We start from the raw sequence: 27,773 nt of genomic DNA on the forward strand, positions 1-27,773 counted from the left end.
TAATAAATGCTAAAGAACTATTGTTCAGTCTTAGTTCATGTTAACTAAAGTAGTAAACTAATGTTAACTAATGAACCTTATTGTAAAGTGTTACCAATATTAATATAAATTATGTCCAGTTTTATTGTGTTACTTTCAGTAAAATGTGGTTATTTTATTGGCTTGTTTTTTATTTTATTTAGTATCATTAAAATTATTGAGTTCAATTAAAAAGTATTACAAAATGATTTGATATTATTTAATAAAATAATAAATAATCATTACAAAGCATTTTCGGTTTCAGTTTCGGTTTTCGGGCCAAGTGCATCCAGAGTTTTCGGTTTCGGTTTCGGCCCAGAGTTTTCATTTCGGTGCATCCCTAATAATAATAATAATAATAATAATAAAAACTGTGTTAATGCACGATAAAATAATTGTTGGCGTTAATTAATTAATGCGTTAACGCGATAATGTGTTAACTTACCCAGCCCTAATATATATATATATATATATATACTTTTTATTATTTAAAATTAACTGTTTCAAACTTCAAGATTTTAAAACGTTCAAACTTTTTTTGCCAGGATTTCTCAAGCCAGCGCAGTTCCTTTTGACAAACTTTTTATTTAGTTGAATATTTTATTCATTATTTACATTTTTTACATTTTATACGTTTTTTTTATTTATTATTATTTCTATATTATTATATTTCATTTACTTTTTATTATTTCTATAATATCACAATATAGAAGTGCATTTTAATTACCCCCATTTTTTTAATTATTATTTTTATAATAATTCAGCCAATTCCAGCCTCCCCCGAACATACTGTATTCTTGTACAGATGTTTTACTTCTGAGGTTGTTTTTGCAATTATTGTATAATTCTTAATAGTGATTCTCCTTTCTTATGATACTGTAATGGTTGGAAAATATCATGAAAACAATGTCACAATGCGGTAAATCCTTAAAATTAGAATAATACAATGTATTAAAATAAAATGATGAAAATAAAATTGTTGTTTTATTTTATTGAATTTTTTCCTGAAATGTCAGTGTCCGTCTGCTACAGAAGGACATGCTGAAAATCTCACCGGAGCTGTTCCACCGGGCTCACGGTTCAAAGAACCATAGTGTTTTTGATGTCTTGTTTTTGCTCTACCAAACAATTATGACTCATGCTAACTAAAGTGGCGAACCTGTGTGCGTTTGTGTTCAGAATGACTTCAGAATGAAGCAGAAAGTCCTCGGGCTTCATCCTCTCCACTCTCTGGAACTTCGCTTCAAGTGTGTTTATCCGCACCCGGAGATTCAGGGGCTCGCCTGCCTGCCCACGAGCGGTTAATAATTAATTTGCCGTGCTTGCCTGACCGTTTGATCATCTCCTCATATCTGTGCGCATTCTGGATTTTAACGTGTTCCCCCTAGAGAGCCTCTTCTCATGTCTTGTTGTGTCAAGCTTGACCTACTGCCCCGCGCAGAGAAAAAAGCAAGCGCCAGCGGAGGCCTGCCGAGAAGAGTTGAGGTAGACAACATGATAATTTGATGAGCCGAGAACAAACTGTGCCGGGTTCTGAGGAAAAAAATTACAATTTCCTATTTTCCAAAAGTAGTGTAATCCACAAAGAACAAGCAGTAATGGTAAAAAAAAAAGTTGACAGCTCCTGCTCTCCAGAAGCTGGAATAGCTATGTCACGATCTATCGTCAGTGACTGTCAGTCCTGCATGTCGTTAGCTTACAGCTGGCATGTCTTACGGGAAACGTGCGTAGGGTTTTGGATGCTTCACCTGACAAGGGGCTTTCAAATCAAGGCAGAGTAGTAGGTACTTTATTATTCATTGGCCAATAAATTATTCAGGGTGGTGTCAACGTGCACGTTGTCTGTGGTGTAATTACCGGCGTGCTGAAAAACAGCCACTTTCCATTTGCGCCGACGCATGGCGGCCCCCGTTTCTTGTCGACATCTCTATCGTAGCAGAACGGGTCGCTAGCTCACTTCAGCCGTAGTCCCCTCACTCGCTATTTTACGGTTGAATGCGCTGCGAGTAACTGTTAAACTGTGTGTGTGTGGGTGTGTTCAATCACTTGGTAATTTAATTTAATTGATTTGCTGTTACAGTGGCCTTGTGACAAATTGGGTTAGCTTCACTTTACCTGCACTCACTGTTTACTATAGCTTGCTAGCAGCATGCTACTCTTACTATTTATGCAGTATATAATGAACATTTTATGTCTACATTGAATGTATGATATGAGAAGAGTTGAGGTAGACAACATGATAATTTGATGAGCCGAGAACAAACTGTGCTGGGTTCTGAGGAAAAAAATGACAATTTCCTATTTTCCAAAAGTAGTGTAATCCACAAAGAACAAGCAGTAATGGTAAAAAAAAAGTTGACAGCTCCTGCTCTCCAGAAGCTGGAATAGCTATGTCACGATCTATCGTCAGTGACTGTCAGTCCTGCATGTCGTTAGCTTACAGCTGGCATGTCTTACGGGAAACGTGCGTAGGGTTTTGGATGCTTCACCTGACAAGGGGCTTTCAAATCAAGGCAGAGTAGTAGGTACTTTATTATTCATTGGCCAATAAATTATTCAGGGTGGTGTCAACGTGCACGTTGTCTGTGGTGTAATTACCGGCGTGCTGAAAAACAGCCACTTTCCATTTGCGCCGACGCATGGCGGCCCCCGTTTCTTGTCGACATCTCTATCGTAGCAGAACGGGTCGCTAGCTCACTTCAGCCGTAGTCCCCTCACTCGCTATTTTACGGTTGAATGCGCTGCGAGTAACTGTTAAACTGTGTGTGTGTGGGTGTGTTCAATCACTTGGTAATTTAATTTAATTGATTTGCTGTTACAGTGGCCTTGTGACAAATTGGGTTAGCTTCACTTTACCTGCACTCACTGTTTACTATAGCTTGCTAGCAGCATGCTACTCTTACTATTTATGCAGTATATAATGAACATTTTATGTCTACGTTGAATGTATGATATGCTAAATTCACTAAAATGTGCACAAAACACTGCAAGAGACTATTTTCCCACAATGCAATGCATTTAACTTGACTTTGCATTTCCAGTCTGAACAGGAAGTGATATCAGCTGTCATTATCTCTTTCTTGACTCTTTTGACCAAACTGCCAGAATGTAAGGCGTTTTGGTGCCAAAACAGCTAAATGCTAATCGTAAATTTTCCTTTTCTTTAGCTCCACCCAGGTTCACAAAAGTACCTGTCGACATGATCGGCGTCTCCGGAGGTGTCGTATCCTTCGTATGCCAAGCCACAGGTGACCCCAAGCCAAGAGTAACCTGGAATAAGAAAGGAAAGAGGGTGAACTCTCAACGCATCGAGGTGAGACTTGGCATGCTAGCACGTATTCAGTATATCAGTTGAATAATCAGCTGTTTCTGTGGTATTTTTCACAAAATGCCATCTGGAATTGTTTTTTGGTTCAATCTCAAGTGTTTACGTAGCATACATATCCTAGCTTCTGTGGGTTTTAGCATGTGTCTTATATTCCTTTCTTGTTTGCGGTGTTCTTTTGTCATAACACAGCTGGCAGCTGTAGTGTTGATCAATGTTTAGTGTATCTTAATTCAAACTAGCTCCGCATTTAACCACGCTGTCACTATTCAACAAAGATGAAAAACTTCCCTCAAAAAAAGATCAACACAAAAACACGTTGGTGGATCCGATTCACTCGTCGGCATGAACCCAAGAGTACACTCAAATTATCATCTTGGTTGCATTTAAAAGTCATTTCGTGAGGGGTTTGAATTAATTTGTTTCCCCTGAAGGCTTTGCTTTGATATTGATCTGCACACACTTAGGACAGTGTGCCGTCACTGGGCTGCTTCTCATTATCGTAGCCTTGAAAACTCACCCCCCAAAAAACGAAAGAGAGTTTTGCCACTGGCTTACAAAGAGCCTCGTTCCTCTTTGTAATTCCCTATTGATTCTAGCGACTGTTTCGCTACAATGACATCAAATGTGAAAGCAACACAGAAGCCTAGTTAACTCTCTTACATAATTTGAGCTCATAGCAACATCTAGACGTTGGAGGACATTTTGGCGCCTTATAATAGGAGCGCAACAATTTTTATCCAAATTAATTGATGTAAACATGAGAAGAGTTAGGGTTAAGGGTTAAAAGTTGGGGATGCCGGTTGATCAATCCAAAACTTTGCAGCAGGGAAGTTACATGTCATTTACCAAGACTGTTCCCCCTTGAGCAACTAGGAATTAAGTGCCTTACTCTCGAGACACTTGGGATTGGTAACTCTCAATTCTAGGATTGAATTCACAGGCGTTGTGTCTTCAGGCCAGATTTTTAACTACCCGGCAACTGTGTTAATGACATTTTACCATTTCAGTGTAATATACCGACTCTCTTTCCTCTTACACAGACAATAGAGTTTGATGAAGGTGCGGGGGCCGTCCTAAGGATCCAGCCTCTACGGGCACCTCGAGACGAGAACATCTATGAGTGTGTGGCGGAGAACAGCGAAGGCGAAATCAGTGTCCAAGCTAAGCTGTCAATCATTAGAGGTAAGACTAAAATAAAATGGGTCAACAATTTTTTTTGGCGAACTAACCCTTAAAGTCAGTGGTTTCCAATCCTGCCCCTAGAGGGCCACTATCCTGTAAAGTTCATCTGCCTGGAAATTTCTACACTACAAAATCTGTCACTACAGTCTGTCACTACTGTCTCAACCTGGCTAAGACAGAACTGCTTGTGGTTTCAACAAACCCATCACTTCATCAAAATTTCACCATCCAGTTAGGCTCATCAACCATAACTCCTTCAAAAACAGCTAGAAACCTTGGAGTTGTGATTGATGATAAGCTGAATTTCTCAGACCACATTGATAAAACTGCCCGGTCCTGCAGATTTGCTTTATACAACATTAGGAAGATCAGGCCCTTTCTTTCAGAACATGCAACACAACTCCTTGCTCAAGCTCTTGTTCTATCCAAGCTGGACTATTGCAATGGTCTCTTGGCAGGTCTTCCAACCACTTCTATCAAACCTCTACAATTAATCCAAAATGCCGCTACAAGATTAATCTTTAATGAACCGAAAAGAACGCATGTCACACCTCTGTTCATCAATTTGCACTGGCTACCAATAGCTGCTTGCATTAAATTCAAGGCATTAATGTTTGCCTACAAAACCACCACTGGCTCATTTACCTAAATTCATTACTTCAGAGTTATGTGCCCTCTAGAAGCTTGCGTTCTGCAAGTGAACGGCGTATTATTGTGCCATCTCAAAGAGGCACAAAATCACTTTCACTGACTTTTTCATTAACTGTTCCCTCCTGGTGGAATGACCTACCCAAATCAATCTGAGCAGCTGAGTCCTTAACCATCTTCAAGAAATGACTAAAAATACATCTGTTCCACCTTTACTTGACCCTGTAACTCTAGCACTTTCTATTCTATTTTAATTCTACTTTATCTATATTTATCTTTGTGTGTGTGTGTGTGTGTATGTGTATATATATATATATATGTGTGTGTGTGTGTATGTATGCATGTATACATATATATACACACACACGTGTATGTATGTATATATATATACAAACCCGATTCCAAAAAAGTTGGGACACTGTTAACTTTTATGGAATTGGGTTTGTATATATATGTATGTATATGTATGTGTGTGTATATATATATATATATATATATATATACACCTTGCTACATGTACTGTGTTAGGCTAACCGATACTTATCATTTGCACTTATATATTGTTGCTCTTTTGTTAGATTTGACTGCTTTTATTGTCCTCATTTGTAAGTCGCTTTGGATAAAAGCGTCTGCTAAATGACTAAATAAATAAATACAGTGGTACCCTTTTAACAGGTCTAAATCTAAATGGTACATACCTTTTATTAGGGTACCATTCCAGTATCCGCTTTGGTACCTTTTTTTTCTGAGAGTGTAGTGATCCTGAAGACCTTGAGTAGTTGGGTTAGGTGTGTTTAATTGGATCCCCTTGCTTTAAGTGTGTATCCTCTTCCAGTCCTCGAGACCAACCTCCCAGAATGTTTTAGATGCGTATCCATTCAAACCGATGAGTTGAATCAGATGTTTTAATTAGTGAGACATCTAAAACATTCTGGGAGGTGGGTCCCCAATACTGGAGTTGAGAAACACTGCCCTACAGGACCATTTCAGCAAACCCTTGAAGAAACTGACCAGCGTTCTCTGGTTAACTTGAATGTGACCCAATCTTACTGTCGCAGAAACTCTAAATCCATCCTAGCCAATCACAGAACCTCTGTCGTCCTCAGCATCGAGTTATCCGTTTGTTCCCCGTGCGCTGATGTCTAGCCATCTGATTTGTCAATGCCGAGCACTGGAGCAGGCAGCTTGCAGGCTTCTTCCTGGGCCCGAACCCAAGCTGAGGGTTTTTGTAGGCAGCCCAGTTTTACATGAAAATCCTGGCTTTGGCAAGACACATGCGGCTCAGGAAGGAACACAGGAGGTAGCACTAGGGGGGAAAACGGCTGCTCCCCCCTTCACTCTCTCATCCCCATCTGCTGTGGGCCCGCATTTACATCGAACCTTATCAGAAGAGCAGGCCCCATACACACTTATACAAATGACGACACATGTGTCCGCTCGCTCCCAGATGAGAGCCCCTCTGCTCCAGAACGTCTGCACGGACATCAATCAAAATCAATTAAACTATCCACCATTGCAGCTGCAATTTGTGGTCTCCAGTGGGCTCTTTCATTTTGTCCCTGGCCAGCTTCTGAAGCTGGTGACTTCATTAAATACCCAGTCATCTTGCCGTCTTCAGGGTGTGTCCGCCCACCTGCGGCAGAGAAAACACAGGAAGGCTTTGCTGTAAATCTGCCGGTGCTCTTTCCAGGGGCTTAGGTTTGTTTTTAGCTGCCTTCTGGCTGCCCACAAGAGCGGTGAGCAGAATGCTTAAGATGTGCCATCTGCTTTTCCACCGTGTCGCAGAGTCCTCTGAGAGTCATTGGAGGAGTCTTGGAGAAAATCAAGGCGAAGACACCTGCAGCCATCGCTGCTGCTTCTCTTCCTCCGTGTCACTACGGGTGGCGAACCCTCGCTTCCCCACCTCCGCTTTCTTCTCTTGTAGCCTCGCTGTTTTTCTTTTCATTCTGACCCTGGCTTTCAGCCCTTCTTGGCAGTCTTGTCCACCAGCGACCCAGAGCTAGCACTTCATAGAATCCAACACGAACAGCAGCCCAGGTTTCGCCATCTGCTCGCTTCCTGCGAGGTGTCAGACGCCGCACGCTTCTTTACACATTCAGGTGTGTCTGGCCTTAGCTTGCCCCTGGACACACTGTGAGAGCGCTGGGTTCAGAGTGCTAGCCAACAAAAGATCAGAGCGGGAACGCTGGACCGCACAGCCACGGGTTTGGCATCGTGAAAATCCCGAAATCCGAAGGTGTCAGACCACCTTCCCAAAACATTAGCTCTTTTCCAATACCTTCTGTTTCTTAGACGGCGTCATAGGTTAACTCCAGATGTGAAGGCTTTTGTAAAAGTTGCCTAGTTTTAGCTGTAGTGCAGGCTATATTTTGTGGATAAGGCAATCCCAGAATGCATTGCGTCAGGCTCAGTGGGGGAAAAAAAAGTCCATACAAGATAGCAAATGAATGGATTGATATAACTGAGAAAAATGCTAGGTTTAAAGTTACAAGTGCACTATTTTACCAAATATGTTTTTGTAGGTATTTTTAAGCTTATTAGAATGTTGTGCTGTTAGCTTGGCAACATGTTAGCCAAAAACTCTTGTAATCTGTTAGTTAGGTTTAAGGCCGTAAGTGCACTATTTTACCACACAATTGTGTGTGCTATGTATTTTGATGCTTAATTAGAGTGTTGTGCTGTTAGCTTAGCTTAGTTAGCAGGAAACTCATGTCATCTTTTGTGGAAGGATCAAATTGATGCAAAGCAGTTAGGCCTAGGATTACAATGCACTATTTTAGCTAATATTTTATGTATTTTTGTGCTTAGCAGAGTACTGTGCTGTTAGCTTAGCAACCTGTTAGCGAAAAGCTCTTGAAATCTGTTGTGGATTGATAAAACTGATAAAAATTCTAGGTTTAGGGTTACAAGTGCACTATTTTACTTAATATGTTTGTTTACTCTGTATTTCTATGCTTATTAGGGTGTTGTGCTGTTAGCTTAGCAACATGTTGATGAAAAACTTGTGTAATCTGTTGTGGATTGATAAAATTATTACAAATAGTTAGGTTTAAGGCTACAAGTGCACTATTTAAGCTAATACTTGTGTGTTCTATGTATTTTGATGCTTATTAGAGTGTTGTGCTGTTAGCTTAGCTTAGTTAGCTGGAAACTCGTGTCATCTTTTTGTGGATGGATAAAATTGATGCAAAGCATTAAGTTTTAGGGTGACAAGTGCAGTATTTTTTTACATAATTGTGTGTGCCATGTATTTTGATGCTTATTAGAGTGTTGTGATTTTAGCTTAGCAACATGTTAGCAGGAAACTCTTGTCATCTTTTGTGGATAGATCAAATTGATGCAAAGCAGTTAGGCCTAGGGTTAGAAGTACATTATTTTACCTCATAATTATGTGTGCTATGTATTTTGATAATTATTAGAGTGTTGTGCTGTTAGCTTAGTAGCATGCTAATGGAAAATTCAATTGTAGTCAATCTGGGGTTGGGTCTTTTGTGTGAGGAGCTGCATTTGAGTTGCTGCCTATGAAGAATGTCCTAAATCAGTGCTTTATTAGAAGGTAGAAGCCTAAGTAGACAGTATCTCTTTGTCAGTTTGCCTTGCTTTCTTCACCTCATCTCATCTCTAATCTCATCCTTCACTTCCAGAGTTCGCGCTGTGACCCTTCCTCCTTCAAACTCTGGGCACAGGAACTCGTTAGCACTGCCGAGCGCCAGAGAGTATGATCTCACCGCAGCCCATGCCGTTTGATCAGGCGCGTTTAATTGGCTGCTACCCTGCAGGACGAGCCGCGTTTGTTCTGCCGCTCCTCGCGCGGTTTTAATTGGACTGTTCTGACCCTGCCAGCGAACCCCTTTTATTAGACATTTTTTTAAATCACAGCTTTCGCGCTGCCATTTCCAAATTCGGCTCTGTCTCGTTTGTCCCACTCAAGCGCAGTTTGAGGAATCTTAATGTCACTTTTCTCCCTCTGCGTCTGGTTTGAAGTGTCGCTGCCTCTGATCAGAGATGCTCAGCACTTTGTGGATCCACACAGCCGAGTTCAATTCATGACTCATCCATTCTGAAGAAATCTCACCATCTCGCACATTTCTATAAAAAAATGTGTCTATAGAGAAATCAGCTCAGTCTCTACCATCGTCTCTGATCCTCAGAGTAATCTTGCCGTCCATCTCTGTTCCTTTTACTACAGCTCTTTCTTCCTTTCTGCAAGTCTCTCCCCCTCACTTCGCCTTTTCCACTGACATTTAATTACATTGTTTTTAATAATAATAATAATAATATAATTCATAATAAATGTAATTAATGTATTAAATAATAAACTAATGTGTGTGTGGCGTGTGTAGACACAGTTTGAAAATATTCTAAATATTTTTATTTATTTTTATTGAATTTATATAATAATAATAATGTAAAACTATAAATAAATTTAATAGTAAACAATGAAACTTTCCCTTTTCAACTGACATTTAATAATAATATAATTTATAATAATAATTTATTAATAGTAAGTAATATAGTAATAATAATAGTTCATTAAAAAATATAAGTAATAAATATATAACAATAACATTAATAGTAGTAGTAGTAGTAGTAGTAAAAAAACATATTTAATACATTTATTTTATTATGCTACATTAAATTATTATAACAAATAAAGTACATTTATTTGCATGATTTTAATGTATATAATTTTATGTTAATATAAATATAATTTTCAATTAAATTTATAGAAATAAAATTCATAATTACACTTTACAATAAGCAACCCTCTATGGACACCTTGGCAACAGAATTGCCATTGGCTAGTAAATGTTTTAGTTTACTCACCAGACTAAAATTTTATATTTGATTATACTATATTATTTGATGATAGAACTTTAGTAATTAGAATAACCATATATGAATGCATATTTGTCATTTTAACTCAACTTGGTGAGTGGTGCTTAAAATATTGTTTGTCATTTAGTGTTTCTATTAAAAAAAGGGGAAAAAACGAAAAATAATACTTATAAGATAGCAATACTACTATGAATTCTACTACTAATAACAATATAAAACGTGCTAACGATTAATGAGCTGCTGGAGTCATGAATATTAATCACTTTGTCTGCGTTCGCTCGAACTGATTCGCTGAAATCAAAACAGGGATGATATTAGGTGAGCACCAGCCAATGAGATTGCCGTTTGCGCGTTAGTTCCGCCCACTACCGGAGAAACCGGCAGTTCTAAAAAGCTGAAGAATTCCAAAGGAACTCCGTTATTTGACGGGAAAATACAACAAAAAATATTGTTTGTTTGTTTTTTAAATTGAATCTTATTGTAAATCATAACAGTTTAATTCAATGCAACTTCCGATTGGCGTGTCAAAAGCAGCTTGAAATGGCATAAAGATGCTGAATCAATATACTTCAGATATTAAATTATACTCTAACATAGTATTTGTGGTCCGGTTATGTGGTTTCTCTCCACATACCTGATGAACCGCAGCATTGGTTGCCCGGCCCCAGGGGATTGTGGGTATTAGCCTCAGTGTGCTCTTAAAGCCCTGCCAAGAGTGATTTGGAGTAAAAGAGCACAGCTGATTAGCGTCCCCACTGTTCTCCGGTGGAAACGCTGCGTCCAGCAGGGAAAAGTGCGTTATAAAACATTAATGCACCGAAGGCCACGACTTTCCTCAGTGTGTGTCTGCGATTGAGACGCGCGGCGTATAAACCAGAGCTGAGCCTGCTGTTTTAGCATCCGGTGTGTCACGTCTTTAAGGTCCAGTGAACCCCGGCCATCTATTGATCCTCCTCTCCCAATAATCTCTCTGTCTATGGCTGATCCGCGTTCGCTCAATATGAGCCGGTAATTAGCGCTGACCCGTGTTAGCAGAGCACACGGAGTCCAGTTACACACGTGGCTGACGGCTAGCACTGTGGCACTAGTGTGTTTTGGAGCTGATTGTATACCAGTCTTTGTGTAATATGCATATTGTACTGTTATGTCATTTTTGTAATAACATGTAACAGAAAACATGAATAATGTTTTGTAAAAGCATGTTATAATCGATCTCTAACTATTTATTGTTTAATAATTATATTATATTATTTAGGCTATTTATTCTTTTTAATTTATTAAATTAGTATTTTATTTTTTCAGTAACAGTTAAATGTAACTTTTTTTATTTATTAAGTTATTTAAATGTAAATTTTTTTTTTTGTTATGCCATTTTTATGGCATTTTAGTCAGGTTAAAATTGACTAAATATTGACATTTTACATACACACATATATATATATATATATATATATATAAAATTAAAAATAAAATAAATTGACGTTATTATATTATATTGAATGTATTATATTATATTAGGTAAGCTATATTTTTTTAAATTACTTACACAATATATTTATTTTTTTAATTCATTAAAATAGTATTTTATTTTATTTATTCAGTAACAGTTAAACGTAACCTCAATTTATTTTATTTATTAATTTATTTGCATTTCATTTTTTTATTTTTTAGTTATGCCATTTTTATGGCATTTTAGTCAGGGTAAAATTGACTAAATATTGACATTTTACATGCATATAAAATTAAAAATAAAATAAATTGAAGTTAAATTTAACTGTTACTGAATAAAAAAAATACAAATTATTTTTAATAAATAAAAATTATAAATATATTGTGTAATTAATTTTAAAATTATATATATAAATATATTTGAAATGTATTATATTATTTTAAGTTAATTTGACATTTCCATAATTTTGCACATTTTTGTTGACACATCATATACCATATTGTTAGGATGAAGAGGACTAAAATACTGCATTAATGTACATTTGAATGTAAAATATTGACTTACTGTATATCAGTTTGATATTTGTCATCTAAATTGTAATCTTTAAAAATGATTTCTCTAAAATAAGTTGGACAAATAAAATGGACACAATATTGACATTTTATATGTACAATTTTTATATTTTTTTAAGTTGCATTTTTTACATTTTTCATACTGTTGCACATTATTTCCAGATAAACTGTAAAACTTCAGTTGTCTAAAAAATATAGTCAAGGCAAAATGAGCTCAAATGTATGAATGTTTCATGAAGAAATATTGACTACATTTAAGGGAAATTTTCCCATTCCTATTGGATTTTATCCGAAATGATTTTTAATATAGTATTCTAATGGGTGTTTACATCCTCCACTGAATGACAGTGAGAAGCGCTTTCTCAGTTGTGTTGTAATGAAGATCAGACGGATGACAGCGATTGAATTAGATGCGTGTTACTCACGCGCAGCTGTATTTGCCCACTGCATTATGACTGTCCTCCTCTCATAAACAAAATCAATTCCCAGCTGCTCCCCGGTGTATAATGCGCTTGTTTAGCCGCGTTAAGATCTGGCAAAATGCATGGACTCTATCGCTGGTGTGTTCTCAATCCATTATCGGTTTCCTGTGAAAGCGCGAGACTGTCGTTTAGTATCCGGCATCTCTTTATAAAGCCGTCCTGCTTTGGGACTCGGATCTTGCACCGTTCCCGTTAGCCGCCGCTAAAGATGACACACTGCGCACTTGTTTGGTGCTATTTTTAAAACTATAAAATGTAAATTCTGAATGTTTGTTAATTTGTTTGTTTGTTTGTTTATTTAAGCTCAAGTTCATCTAGAATTTGTTCGCTGTACATGTATTTGAGACTTTTTACTTTATTCATTTTTTTATTATTTTTAATAAAATATATTTAGAAATTGTATTTATTCATTCATTCATTCATTTATTTATTTGTGATGAACATGAAGGAAATATATTTAGAATCTGCATATAATTTTTTATTTGTAATAATTTAAAAATGTCAATACTACTTTAAAATAAATTTACTATTTGAATATGTATTTAAAATAAGTAAAATATATTTATTTAATATTGTAAATATTATTTGTTTGTTTGTGATAAACATGAAATAAGTTATTTTCATTTATTTAAAAATGTAAATATATATATTTGAAATGTATTTAATATTTAGTCATTTATTAATATGTATTTAACAAAGATATATTGTAAATATGCTTAATGTATATGTTTAAAAATGTAGAAATTAAAAATACTTCATGTATTCAAGCATATTTATTTTTAAGAAAGATACATCCTTATTATTTTTTAAAGGTACATATTTTTACATATGCATGATAAACATGTAGGGGGAAAATGTATTTATAAACATCTAGGAAAAATATTTTAAAATTTGCATAAATATTTATTAATTAATTTATGTATTATAAACTTCTAGGCAAAATATTTACAATTTATATACGTCTATCTATCTGTCTGTCTGTCTGTCTGTCTGTCTATCCATCTATAAAATTATTTTAAACTTCTAGGAAAAATATTTATAAGTTACATAAATATTTATTTATTTTAAACTTCTAAGAAAAAATGTACAAGTTACATAAATATTTATTTATTTATTTTAAACTTCTAGGAAAAATATTTATAATTACATATTTATTTATTTATACATTTTTAACTTCTAGGAAAAATATTTATAAGTTACATATTTATTTATTTATTATAAAATTCTAGGAAAAATATTTATAATTACATATTTATTTATTTATACATTTTTAACTTCTAGGAAAAATATTTATAAGTTACATATTTATTTATTTATTATAAAATTCTAGGAAAAATATTTATAATTACATATTTATTTATTTATTTATTTATACATTTTTAAACTTCTAGGAAAAAATTCTTTATTTATTTATGATGCACATTTAGAAAAATGTTTGAATTTTGCATATGTGTGTTTAGTATTTTTGTTTTAGTTTCTGGCATCTCTTTATATAGCCTCCCTGCTCTGGGCCTCGATCTCGCTCTGTTCTCGCAGACGACTCCTGTCTACCGCCGCCGCTAATGATGACAAGCTGCTCCCTTCCCGTTTGTTGCGCAGAGATAATTGACAGTCGTAGAAAAGCTCGCGCGGCATCAAACTTCTGCATGCGGCTCTGAGATCACGGCGGAGTTTGATCCTCAGCGCTGCTGTCAATCAGACGTTTGCGCGACTCTCGATTGTTTTCGCCGCTGATGAGGTCGCTTAAGGAGCACCTCGAGGAACCGCGTAGCTCCTCTGCTTCACCCGGGGCTTTCAGGATGGAGATTCGGTCCGACTCGGAAAGAGGATGCTGGAGTTTATGCTGCTTTGATCCTGTGAACTTGTAGAGCCGCAATCAGGCCTGATTGGCCACGGGGAGCGACGGGATGCAGAAGAGCATCAAACGCTCGTCTCTGGAGCAGAAACTTTCACAGCTGTGTCCAGTAATGTCTCCTAGAGAACGGCTCTTCTTCCTGAGAGAGAGGATGGAGCATCGCTGAGGTTGGTTTGCGTCCTTCAGGCCATTTTCAGAGACGGAAATAGTCATGTTCTTCTGCGTTTGTTGCTCTCAATTTCTACTTTCCAAGATCCAGTTGTTCTCCTGTTTTTTGTTGTGTTGTGTTGTGTGTTTGTTTTGTTGTAATGTGTCTGTTTAGCCATTTTTTTTATTCTATTTTATTTAAAATAAGAGGTTTTTTTAAGTTGTACATTAAAGGAATGAACTTACATGAAATGTATTAATTTATTTATTTTTAAGCACATGTTTTTATAAATATGTTAGAAGTGCATGTAGAAAAAAAAACATTTAGAATTTACAAATAAATTTACTTATTTAAAAAAAAATTTATTTTAGTTTAGTTTAGTTTAATAAGAGCACATTTATCCAGGAGATTTTTAGTTGTACGTTAAATAAATGTAAAAAATTTTTATTACCATTTATTTATTTATTTACTTACTTACTTGCTTTTGTAAGGTACCTTAGAATTTTTTATATTTTTTAATTAAAGAGAAAATTATTTGTTTTTTAAATTAGCATAGGAAAAAGTTCTAACTATGAGCTTCATTTTTTTCATGCTGATTTGCATGTTAACTGCTGTTTAAAATATTTACTTTTTATAATTTTTTATTAGTATTATTAATAATGATGATTATTTATTTGCTAACTGCTGAAGAAAAACATAAAACACCCGTTTAATTGTAGAATATTAATTATGATCAAAAAGCTAACAAATATTTGCATTTTTGTCTTTTATTATTATTATTATGCTTTTAGTCTTCATCAGCCAGCCCTAATCAGCATTCATACTAAGCATGTGGTCTTCAAACCTCAATATGTATGCTCTATTTTGTCGTTCTGCTCCTCTATCTTAAAGACGTGCTCCTGTAGCGCAGCATGTGAATGTTCTCCATCCGATGTCTGACTCGATTACTGATCTTGCCGGCCAAACACTGAGCAGCAGCAGCTGTTAATATTTAAAGAAGAGTGAGTCTGAAAGGGCATCTCTCTGCTCAGACCGCTGCCGTTCACCACGCAAAACCAGCATCTGCTGCCTCCAGCGCTCGTGTTTGCATCTTCACGCCTCGCTCCGAAGCCGTCGGACGGACGGACGGATGAGTCACAGAAAACTTCTTATTCCTCTCCGGTGTCTGTCAGGCTCTATGTTCGGAGTTTCACTTCCTCGAGTCCCGGCGCCTCCCAAGCTGCGTTTGCAATTAAGTGCAATAATAAAAATGGCTCCATTGAGGCGTTTTTCCATTTGCCCTCCCCAGAAAAGCCTCCTGTCGAGCCATTTAGTCTGTGGATGCTGTAATTAGATGCTCGACTAAAAGCACACAGAATACAAATGTTTGTGCAGAGCTTCTGCGATGCCGCGCTGCATTGTTTCATCTCATATTTACAGTCATACAGCAAGTATTTCCCATCAGTTTTGCTGTGGTGCATTTTCCTTTATCTGATTTTCAATGAGTTTGTTTGTTTGTTTGTTTATCGCGTGCTTTTAAGTTCTAAATTACATTTATTTACTTATGTATTTATTTGAAAAGGTGAAAACATTTTTGTAAATGTTTAATTTACATGTAGAAAAACATTTAGAATTCAAAAATAATTTTTGCTTGTAATTTATTAAGTACATTTTAATTTTTAAATATGCTCAATGTTTGTTTGTTTGTTTGTTTGTTTAGTGCAAATTCTGAACTTAAAAACAATAGCTTGTTTTTAAGTTCTAAATTACATTTATTTATTTATTTATGTATTACATATGTACATATTGATTTATCTTTTTATCTTTTTATTTATTTTTATTTACATTTTTTGTAAATGATTAATTTGCATGTAGAAAAACATTTGAAATTCAAAAATATATATTTTTTGTAATTTAAGTACATTTTTTAAATGTTTAAATATGCTCGATGTACGTTGAAAAAACTGTTTTTAATTTATAGTTATTGTAAAAAAATATTTTTGTAAATATGCCTAATGTACTTTGTAAAGTATTTAAAAATATTATTCTAAATGTATTTATTCTAACATACATATTTTTGTAAATGTGATTAATTCACATGTAGAAAAAAATATTATTTAAAAATTATTTTTATTTTCTTTACTAATTGTAAAAAAAAAAAAAGCTACTTTTTTTTCTAAATTTGCTTAATGTAATAAAAAAAAATTAAAAAGAAGAAAATTAATAAAAAAACATTTAGAAATGTATATAAATAAATGAATACATAGTATTTTTAAAGAATGGTGTATTATTCAAAAATGTACTTAATGCATTTCAAAAATTATAATTTAATATTGTAATATTGTTTAAGTATATAGAGACTTACCATCAAATATTGCCAAATGTACTTTAAATAAATTGTAAATTAATAAATAAATTACTTTTTACTATGTATAGTAAGTATATTAAGTATATTAGCAAAAATGTCCTTGGTAACAGTCTATTTATTTCTTTAGTCATTCATAATTGAAGTACAAGTCTTTGCTTTTTAATTTTTATTTAATTTTGTTATTATTTTATTTATTTATGTGTGTGTGTGTGTTAGATGGTTGTGTTTTTAGCAGAAGGTGTTTCCCTTCCCTCTGATCCTCATCACGCAGCAGACAGTGGCATTATCTGTGTATCACCTTCCAGCGTCTCATTTATCAGGGCCTTATTTTGAAGAAAACCACTGTAGTACATTCAGGGTTTGCTCTTCACTTAGTTTAAAATTTGCAAACAATTTATTTTAGCTACATTTAAATAAAAAATGAATTAATACATGTTTATTTAAATGTAGCTAAAATACATTGATTGCAACCATTTTTTTTCAGTGCAGTTCATGAGTTCATTAAACATAATATTTGGCTTATAATTAGTATGTTACATGCTATTTAGTCAGATATTTAGTATTTTCTATGACATATGGGCTTATGTTTGGTGTTTTATGTGATGATATTTGGGGGTTTATTTAGTATGTTATATGATTTTTGGGTTTCTTTTGTATGAATAATTACTATTTAGACTTATTTAATGTTATGCATGATATTTAAGCTTATTTAGTGTTTTATGTGCAATTTTGGCTTATATATTGTATTTTATATGGGCTTTTTTTAGTATTTAGCATTTTATATTTTTGGAGGGTTTCTTTTTTATTAAACATTTGCTCTTATTCTTAAAATTATATGTGATAATTGGGCTTATATTTAGTATTTTATATTATATTAAGACTTTAGTATTATGTATTATATTTGGGTTTATTGTTATATCATACATAATTTTTGGGCTTATATTTAGTATTATGCATGATTTTTGCGCTTATTTTTAGTATTATACGTGATAATTAGGCTTGTATTTAGTATTTTATATTATATTTTGGCTTTTATTTAGTATTTTATATGAGTCTTGTGTTTCTTTTGTATTAAATTATATTTGCCCTTATTTTTAGTATTATACATGATAATTGGGCTTATAGTTAGTATTTTATAATATATTAAGGCTTATTATTATTATGCATTATATTTGGGTTTGTGTTTGCATCATACATAATATTTGGGCTTATATTTAGTATTTTATATATATATATATATATATATATATATATATAGTTTTGGGGTCTATTTTTAATATTATATGTGATATTTGGGCATATGTTTTATTTATTTTCTAAGACTAATTTTTTGCGAGCCGTCGTCTGATGAAATCAAATAGGCTACACATAAGATCAAGACAATAGCTGTGCTGTGATTTCGGCTATACTTGCATGTAAAATTAGAGAAGCAACATAATATGTGTTTTAACTGATAGTGCTGCTCCACTCAGCCTCCTCTTGAAAAAAAAAGTCGCTGAAGGGGTCTGAAATAGGGATGTCAACGATTAATCGATGATCGATTAATTGTCGATAAGAGATGCAATCGAGTAAAGCTATCGATGGTCGATTAAGCAGTTTATTTTTGGGCTGCGTGCGGCTCATGCGCAAAACACATGCGAGCGGCTGTGAGTGATGGTGACGGTATATACAGTAAATGCATCATCATTCGTTCATAATGTACAAATTAAGCTTTTAATGTGATTTAAACTTTAAAAGTACATTAAAATAGAAACAACACAAAGTTCTTCAACATGGAAAGCAATAGAAATGTAGTAACTAAGTCACTTCCCCAGATCATTTTGCAGGGCTGCGGGACACAGGACAGATAGTGAGGATTTAGGAAAAGAAACAATGCCTAAATATGATTGAATTTGTGGAAATTCGTGACCAACCGGCAAACCAGAACAAAGCCGCATAAATGTAGGCTATATGGGCTCGAACGGCATCCAAAAGCATGGTCGTGATGTAACATTTTCCAGCTAACCAATTATTCCTCTAACAAACAAAGCTTTTATACCACACTGGTCATAATCAGAGTTTAGGCTTAAATAATTAAGCTAACAGATTTAAAACAGAAGTGTGGCGCGGCGCTCCATTAACAAGTTTTTTTATGTTTCAGCTGTTCGATCGCACCGGCACCTCACGCGCACACACCCCACATATTCTAGCAATTCAAACTTACATCACAGTCTGTTCATTATCAAAATAAAATACAGTCAACCAAACATATAAAAGGTTACACTGGTCAGTTTAAATAGACCGTAGTATACCGGTCCACTCTGCTGTTATGCCAAGGACGTTTCTGCTCATGTGAAGAGGATGATCTTTTCCATCTATATGCGAATGCGTGTAAAGTACAAGCCTAGTTTACATTATAAATAAAAGTTTAACATTAAAATACTTTACGAATATGGAAACATTTGGATTTGTGCCGAATGAGACGCGAGTAATAACCTTCAAATACATCTAGCCAAACCCGTGCTCGCTCTGTCTCGTATGCATGCAAGCATGCACCGTCACGATCTAATGCACTGTCAATGCCGGATTTTTAAAAACAAATAGGCCTACCGGAACACAAAAATTCAAAATCTGACATTTTCCGGAACAGGATCCAGCAGGATCAAATTAAGTACTGGGCATAATACTCACATAATAATGTTTGATTATGTTTGATAATGTTTTGATGAAGATGGCAACACCGTGTATCTCCATTTCTCCAACTGCGGGTCAGGCCACGGGTCAAACAGAAAATGCGCTCTGCATTAATCACGCGTTAATAAAATTAGTGCCCTTAAAATGAATTTGCGTTAACACGTTAATTTTGACAGCCCTACTTTTAATATTAAATGTGATATTCAGGCTTATATTTAGTATTTTAAATGATATATTAATGAAATGAAATAATAAAATAATAAATTAAGTATTATAAATAAATGATTTGCTCTGCTTTTAGTATCACACATTATACTTCAGCTTAGATTTAGTATTGTGTGAGATATCTGGGCTTATTTAGTATTATGCATGCCATTTTGGTTTATTTTCATTATTACACATTATATTCGTGCTTACATTGATAATTGGTTTATATTTAGTATTGTGCATTATATTTGGTCTTATCTATAGCATGATACATAACATTTTATTTATACATACTATTTTATTTTTTCATAATTTTAGTATTATTAATGATATTTGTATTAGTTTTAAAATTATACATAGTATTTTTTTCTTATTTAATATTATACATGATATTTGGACTTATATTTGGTTTTGTAAGTGGTAAAGTCATCCGTTTTGTGGCTTCAGGCTTTTTGTTTGATGCCTTTAGTAAAACACAAACACACCAGCAGTAGCTGCGAATCTGTTGGGTCCTATTAGAACAGAGGCGATAATTACGACTGGGGTTGTGAATTACCATAATTTGTGTGAAATCCCGAGCTTCACCAATGCTGATGGAAATCCAGCAGTCAACCCCACGTTTTAGGATTTGAAATGCTAATGTAAAATAGCTCTGCTCTTGAAGAGTCGCCGCTGAGAGGCTTTGCTAGTAAACAGTGACTTGGTCAGTTGTGGGAATTTAAATAAAAATAAAATAATTATAAATTAAAGTTAATAAAGAATATTTTGTATCATTGTATGAATATATAAATAAAAAAATAATGATATATTTTATATCCAATGAATTAATGATTTTCTCAGATGAAATTCCCAAGGCCTTACACTTACACTGCTCTAGTTTAAGAAACTTCTTGAAATTGGGATGGTCAGAGACGGCATCCTTGATCCTGTAGCGAACTTAAGGCATACCAATTGGCGTATACCACTAGGCACGGTGCCGAGCGCAGAAGCTGGGCTGTGATAGTGTATCTGGAGAGGCAGAAATGGGATTCATGGATTCCTTAATGGAGCATTATGTGGTTCTGCCTCCACCCTGCAGCCCTCGCTCTCTCCGCACCCAGTCCATTATTCGTTTCCCTGCACTCGTGTCCCTGTCTCCTGTGCAGCAGCCCTTGCTGGCGGCGCAGTGTTTGACGTGACAGGCCAGCCGAACCCAAAGCGCCGTGACCGGAGACTCTCTCAGACTTAATCAAGTAAGCGTGCAAACTCCCATCCGTGTACTTCCTCTTATGCAAATCGAGCTGTTTTTGGAGCGCAGGAAATTAAATTGACCACCTCTCCGATCCAAACAGCTGGGGCGACAGATTAGTTAAATGTCATCTTAGTTGTGCGTTTGAAAATCACGTCTTCCTCTTCCCATCGTGCGGTTTGTAACCCATTTTTCTCTCTTTGGCTGCCCAACCCTCACCGAGTTCTGGGTAATATTAATGTGCTTCTATATAGTGGTCGACCGATATATCGGCCGATATTTGGCATTTTTCAAATATCGGCATCGGCCGATAAGTTTTTCTGTTTGGCCGATGTGTTCAAAACGGGACTTTTATTTTGATGGTGCGGCAGACTTTTATTTTGACAGCGCCTGAGCGCACACCGCTCACATTCTCCCTCTTGTTCGCTGTCGTCATTCAGTTCTGTCTAATATGGATGTAAGTCTATCTAATAATCATATAGAACTGTTAAACAAATTAATTATAATGTATACAAAAAAGATTTAACAATTGCTTTAATATTATTAGTAATAGAAAGGCAAACATTATAATACTTTCTCATTTGCCGTCAGCATTTATATCATTTAAACAAATCTTTAAATGACTAATGGACATTTAATTTCACAAACCTTGCAGACTTAGTCGAATCTAGTTGAGATCTTGTGAAGTGTGCATTTGTATCCTGCATGATTGCGTGTTGTTCTCTGGGTGACGGTCACTCCGTGCAAATTGAATGCTGACAGGAGGAGAGTTCAGCTTCACTGGAGACGCGCGATCGACAAATTTTAAACTAGTGAAAATTTGACTAAAGTCAAATTATGCTGTGCTTTTTGCAGTTGCCCACTGTCATATTCATGTCATTTCATTGCGTGCTGTATGTAAAATGAGTGTTACCTTGGCTTTATTTATAAAAAAAATGTAAAATGATTCACACAAACTTCCCAGAATACTGAGTGCCCTGTTGGTTACCATGTTTACTTCCTTTTTAATTAGATTTTTATTAAATATTTATTTATTTGTGAAAAATGCTTTGTCTTCTAAAGTATAAGTATATTTATTTTACACAATTATTTTAATCCATTTTCAAATTATTTCAAATTTTTAAAATATAAATGAAAATAAATACAATTAAATCGGCTTTATATCGGCCACCCTGCTTTCCAAGATATCGGCATCGACATCGGCTGTAAAAAAACCCATATCGGTCGACCACTACTTCTAAAGCTATCTCTGGCTGTGGCAAGAGCTAATCAGTTAACCTGATTAAGGAACTGATGATATTCAATAATTTCTGTAAGTGAAAATAATAAAATAGCCAATACATGGGAGGATCCGTCTGTGGAATTTGATGCCGCCCCTGAGACTTTTATCAGCAGGAAAGTGTTTGCTGGAGAGCCATTTTTAAAAAGGCACGCTTATCAAAGAATGCTTTGTGTAATTATGAAATGTGTCTCTGGTTGATAAAGCTGTTAACAAGAATGCCACAGTCCCGGCAGAAGGCAGCAGTTGTGTGTATATTACCTATTTATTTTGATGTACAAGCAGCAATGGCCATTTTACTTTTAATCTGTGATATGAAATATTATACCTGCACGGGTAATGAGCTTCAGAGATCATCATAAATCAGCTAGAACTTGTTTGCTTATGGACACCCAGTTGCGAATGCTAGGTATCATACAAACCCAGCCTTAGTACATAGTAATTGGTCTTTTATTTGTCACAACGGTTGTATTCTAAGAGAAAGACCAGCAGCTGTATATATATTGCATATTTATTTTGGTGTACAGGCTGTGATAGTCATTTTACTTTTAATCTGCACAGATAATGAGCTTCAGAGATCATCATAAATCAATCTAAACTCATTTGCTTATTACCATGGATGCACGTCTGCAAATCCAACTGACCGCTCAGGTTAAGAGGCTTTGCACCTGTCACTTGCGTAATGCCATTAAATCACAAGCTACAATTAAACACAATTACAGATAATAACAGCGGGCGTAAAAGCCCATGTCAAACCTAACGGATTGAAGGTTTGCGGGGTTTGGGGACGACTTCAGTGCCCTGTTGAATCTGTGAAAGCGCAGATGTTGGCTAAAGTGGCCGGCGCACTCAGTCCGCTATGCTGATCATCATAACAGCATCATTATCATTGCGGCTTAACAGCCTCTTAGTCAGGCCAGGGCCGCCCTCATATAAACCCAGCATGAAGCCTGTAATTGCATTCCAGTTCTTATTTTAAGGAATTATGGGGTAGAATTAGCCCTCTGCAAAGTGCAGAACAAAAAAGACCTCAGCTACTATCGAGCACTTGAAATGCATGGGGGAAAGCTGCGTTTTTGTCTAATGGGCATCTGTTTGAAAGCCTTTCAATTGTTGTTTGGGGTACAGCATGAAAGGCTAGTGCTAGAGAGGTATAGCGAGAACCTCAGACCTCAAGCCTAATTGTAAATTGACTGGTTGTGACTATATCAAAAAGCTGTTGTGGAGAGAATAGCCATCTAATCATGTGATCACATTGGTGGGGAATGCTGGAATTATAACTCCAGGGCTTTTTCACCATGAATACAAGCCAGGCAGGACAGGGCTAAGGGCTCTTGGTGGGGATATGCCTGATTTCCTTCGTATTTTACCAGAGCAACTGACCCTGAACCAATTTGTGTGTTGAAAGAGTACATCTGCAAGGCAAATTCTATTTCTAGCCCTTCTCCATTACTATTACAGGACATCTTTACTTTGGAGTGCTTGCGGTGAGCCTCTCCTAGTGGATGATTCCAGGTCAGTTGTTGCATCCTGGTGACAATATAGACACTCTTTTCATTTGCATTCGTATGCCCGCAGTTGTTACCACCATATATAAGCAGTGTTACACTGGTTTTATTTTCAGCTCCTGTCTCGACCTCTTTCACCGACACTGTAATAGAATTAGCATTTCTTTGACATCTCTATCAGTGAAACTGTTCGCTGCTCTCACTCGCCCACCACCAGTCCAAACTCCCCAGCACTTGCCGCCTTTAATTAATCTCAAATCATACTACTCGTCTTGTGTTAAAGGCTTAATTTGTGTGCTTTGCAGAAATCCTATTCTGGTGTCATGGCGTGGATAATCCTGCCATGGATCACAGTTACAGTAAACACAGAATGTTGCTCTCCAAAACGCTGATTTTGTAAGGACAAGTACATGTGTGCTATCCTTTCCCCCAAGCTGGAACTTTTAAGCATCCCATCTCTGCTGGTTAATAATCGATAGGCAGCCATAATGCTTCCCCAGCCAACACTGAATAATTGAACATGGAAATTAAAGGTCACTGCACAAAACATTGGCTCAAATCCTTTCTTTTGGTGTCAAGGCCTGTGTAAAAACAACAGTTTCCGGTACTAGATGCACTTCTTGCGTTTCTTGTAATGTCATGAGCCTTGGCACACCTTTGTATCTCTCAGAGGGTTCGAAGGATGTGACCTTCACACTTAGAGCCTGACCTGTGCCCATTGGCACAGTCAGTCTACAGTGTCTGCTTTTCTCTGCCAGCATGTGAGTCACATCAGGTCAAAGAAGTGAGAGGTTTTCCCTCCGCCTTATCCATCCTTGTCTTTACAACAGATCCATTGAAGAGCATGAAGGCTTGTGTTGGCCTACAACAGCAGGCATCAGCCACACTGGATTCTGTTGAAGAGCAAGAGGGCTGAATTGTCAAAATCTATTGTGTGTTTGTGTGTCAGCTGTCTCTTCGAATTGGCCGTAAACAACTATGGAGGAACCGGGGTGAAATGTCACCAGTGCTTGCCCCGATTAAATGGCTCTGTCGCTAGTGATGTAGACTCGGATCTGTAAGACTCGAATGATATGTATGACGGTTTGAGCAACAGCTCAGTGTGCGCTTTGCTATGATAATGTTTGATTATCCCTCAGCAAGTCCCCTTGAGGGTCCCTGAAGGGAAACAGGTCCTAGCCAAACTTGACTTGGCTACTTGTTCATTCCAGGCCAAGTTGGTTCGTCCAGAAACTTGCTTCTAAGCAACTTTTGAGTAGGTTATTAGCATCTGAATATCCACTGCTCGCCTTTAAACTTCTATATGTTCACCCCAACATAGTGCCTACTCGTTTATTCCAGGCCAAGTTAGTTATTCCAGAAACTTGCTTCGTAGTAACTTTCGAGTAGGTTATTGCCATCTAAATATCCACTGCTTGTCTTTATATCAGGGGTCTCCCAACATAGTCCTGTAGAGTTTAGCACCAGCCCTAATTAAAAACACCCGAACCGGCTAATCAAGGTCTTACCTGGGCATTCTAGAAACTTCCAAGCAGGTGTGTTGAGGCAAGTTGGAGCTAAACTCGGCAGGACACTGGCCCTCCAGGACTGAGTTTGGAAATGCCTTGGTTCTTCCAGAAACTTAGCTTAGTAGAAACTTTCAAGTAGGTTATCAACATCTGAATGTTCACTGCTCGTCTTTAAACTTCTCTAAAGGTGCTTTTGCACCGGAGGAACCTTTCCATAGTTATTTTTGGCCTGTTCGTACCACAGGAACTAGGAACATATTTAGTTCTAGGAACTTCGTTTAGGGGAACTAAATTAGCTCCTACTTCAGAGTAGGGTCTAAAACAATTCTATAGGAACTACCAGTGACGTAAGTGTATGCTGATTGGCCAAACACATACAAAACACCGGCTACCCTGCATTTTTAAAAAGCCGTGTAAAAATATTTACTACACAAACATGAAAAACAGCGATAATAGCAGCATGTCTGCAGCGTTGTGTTCTTTTCTCAGCCTCAATGATAACATTGCAAATTGCCATAGGAGATTTTGTCAGATTTTCGTGCTCTTTCAATTGTGTAAACTGTGCATTTACATAACATCTCCATTGTCATGAAACCCACGGCACACAACAAAAACAGCTCCAAACATGGCGTCCTCCATTCACGGGTTTTTGACGTTTGTTAAAGCCGTGAATAAAGACATCGCTGTCAGCTGCTTCAGAGTTCCTACTGCTGGTGCGAATGCAACCAGGAAAATGTCCCAAGGAAGAAATTGGCTCTCTAGGAATGACCCTGCTGGCTAGTTCTTAGAACTGAGTTCCTAGAACTACGCTTAAGTTAAGTTCTCCCCTACAGAGGCCCTACTAGCTTATTCTAGGCCAAGTTTGTTTTTCCAGAAACTTGCTTAGTAGGAACTTTTGAGTACATAACTGGTACCTAATGGTCCACTGCTTGTCTCTAAACTTTGCTATGTTGTCTCCTACAGAGGACCTACTTCCTGCTGGCTTCCCCAACATCGACATGGGCCCACAGCTGAAGGTGGTGGAGCGCACGCGCACGGCTACCATGCTTTGTGCCGCGAGCGGTAACCCTGACCCGGAAATCACCTGGTTCAAAGACTTCCTTCCCATCGACCCCAGCACAAGTAACGGACGAATAAAACAGCTCAGATCGGGTAAGACGAAGGGATGCACTTTAAGCCCTACTGCTAATGTTCTTCTGCTTCTGTATCAGTGATTGTAGGTACCCTGCTCTCTTCCAAAACAACCACCCACAGAGTTAGCGCTGTAAGTTGCTCGGGAAGCTGAAATGGAAAGATAATGACTTTTAATGAACTGTGTTAGAGGAGCTTAGTCCAGATTTTGTGGCAAGTGTATGATTAATGTCTGGTTTAGGCTAATGAAACTTTATTGAAAGAGCCAGTAAAACAGTCTAATTATATATCTCATTAAGTCTAGCGCTCCAGTCGCCCCAAGGCCACCGTTGTGGGTCAGTGATTCCTCAGCAACAGAGAAAAGAAAAATCTATCGGGTTGCATTTGTTTCGGAGCTGTTGACGTAAATCAGTATGGGCAGCAGATACTCGGCTGGCAACCCTTGACCTGAAATCGCTTACCCAGAGTTTCCCTTTTCACGATCCATCATGGCATTTTCAAAATAAAGTTTCAGATTCAAGCAAAGTGGTTTGGCGGTGAGCGGCTACATCTGCTCTCGCTTATGCTAGACTTGAGTGCTTTGTTTTGTGCCATGTTAATGGACGACCCAGACTCGCAGAGGGGGTATCACAGGCCTCTGTGACGTCGTTGGCAATGGTACAGGAACACGAATGCCTTTGACTTCTCTAGTTGAGGACAAGAAGCCAGATTACTGTGCAGCGTGTTGGGCCTTACCCAAACAGTCAGTCCTTTTAGCTTCCATTATGCGATGTCACTAGCCGCAAGGTTAGCGTTTATAGCTCATTTAGCAAGCTAATTTCTCTGCCCTGCTGACAGACGTACAGATTAATCAGACAAATTTAAGGGACTTCGGGAATGTTTATTTCTGAAAATGCTCATGCTAGCCTACAGTTTGATGAAGCAGCGCTAAAAGTTTAGCGACCTGTCCTCCCTCTGTCTGTGTTTTTGTCACAGTGTGAGTGGGTCATACATGTTGTTGCTGTGCCTCGCTCTCCGTTGTCTTGTTTGTGACGTCTCTGTTTCAACTAAAGCAGGTTTCTAGCATTCACATGCACAACATTGACTAGCCCTCGATAATTAACGTACTACTAATTATACAAACTAAATTCAGTATACACAGCATACAGCGTGTACAAATGAGCTATAATCATGATCTTAATTCAATTTGTGTGTTAGTGAGTTATCTAAATGCTTTTAGGAGTATTTGTTTGGTGCGTCTAATTGGTAATTAAATATGCCAACGTTTTCTAAATCTCTCAAGATGTTAATGAATTTCTTAAGGCATTAATTGTTTTACCAAGGGCAATTAGTTTGACTGTTTTCACACACTATATATAAAACATAACCCT

The 27,773-nt window shown here is 36.6% G+C and overlaps 1 protein-coding gene across 21 annotated transcripts in view; it reads left to right on the forward strand.

Annotated features, from left to right (window-relative positions):
* ptprsa (protein tyrosine phosphatase receptor type Sa) overlaps positions 1–27,773 on the forward strand; it is a 232,823-nt gene that overhangs the window by 115,248 nt on the left and 89,802 nt on the right. For all 21 annotated transcript variants that reach the window (XM_016243797.1, XM_016243814.1, XM_016243796.1 and 18 more), the window contains 3 exons: positions 3,186–3,331; positions 4,387–4,528; positions 26,236–26,424. In XM_016243797.1, the coding sequence (XP_016099283.1) occupies positions 3,186–3,331; positions 4,387–4,528; positions 26,236–26,424 (477 nt within the window). The remainder of the gene's footprint in view (positions 1–3,185; positions 3,332–4,386; positions 4,529–26,235; positions 26,425–27,773) is intronic.

This window comes from Sinocyclocheilus grahami, unplaced genomic scaffold (genome assembly GCF_001515645.1).
Source record: "Sinocyclocheilus grahami isolate Dianchi unplaced genomic scaffold, SAMN03320097.WGS_v1.1 scaffold701.1, whole genome shotgun sequence".
NCBI classification, from domain to species: Eukaryota; Metazoa; Chordata; class Actinopteri; order Cypriniformes; family Cyprinidae; genus Sinocyclocheilus; species Sinocyclocheilus grahami.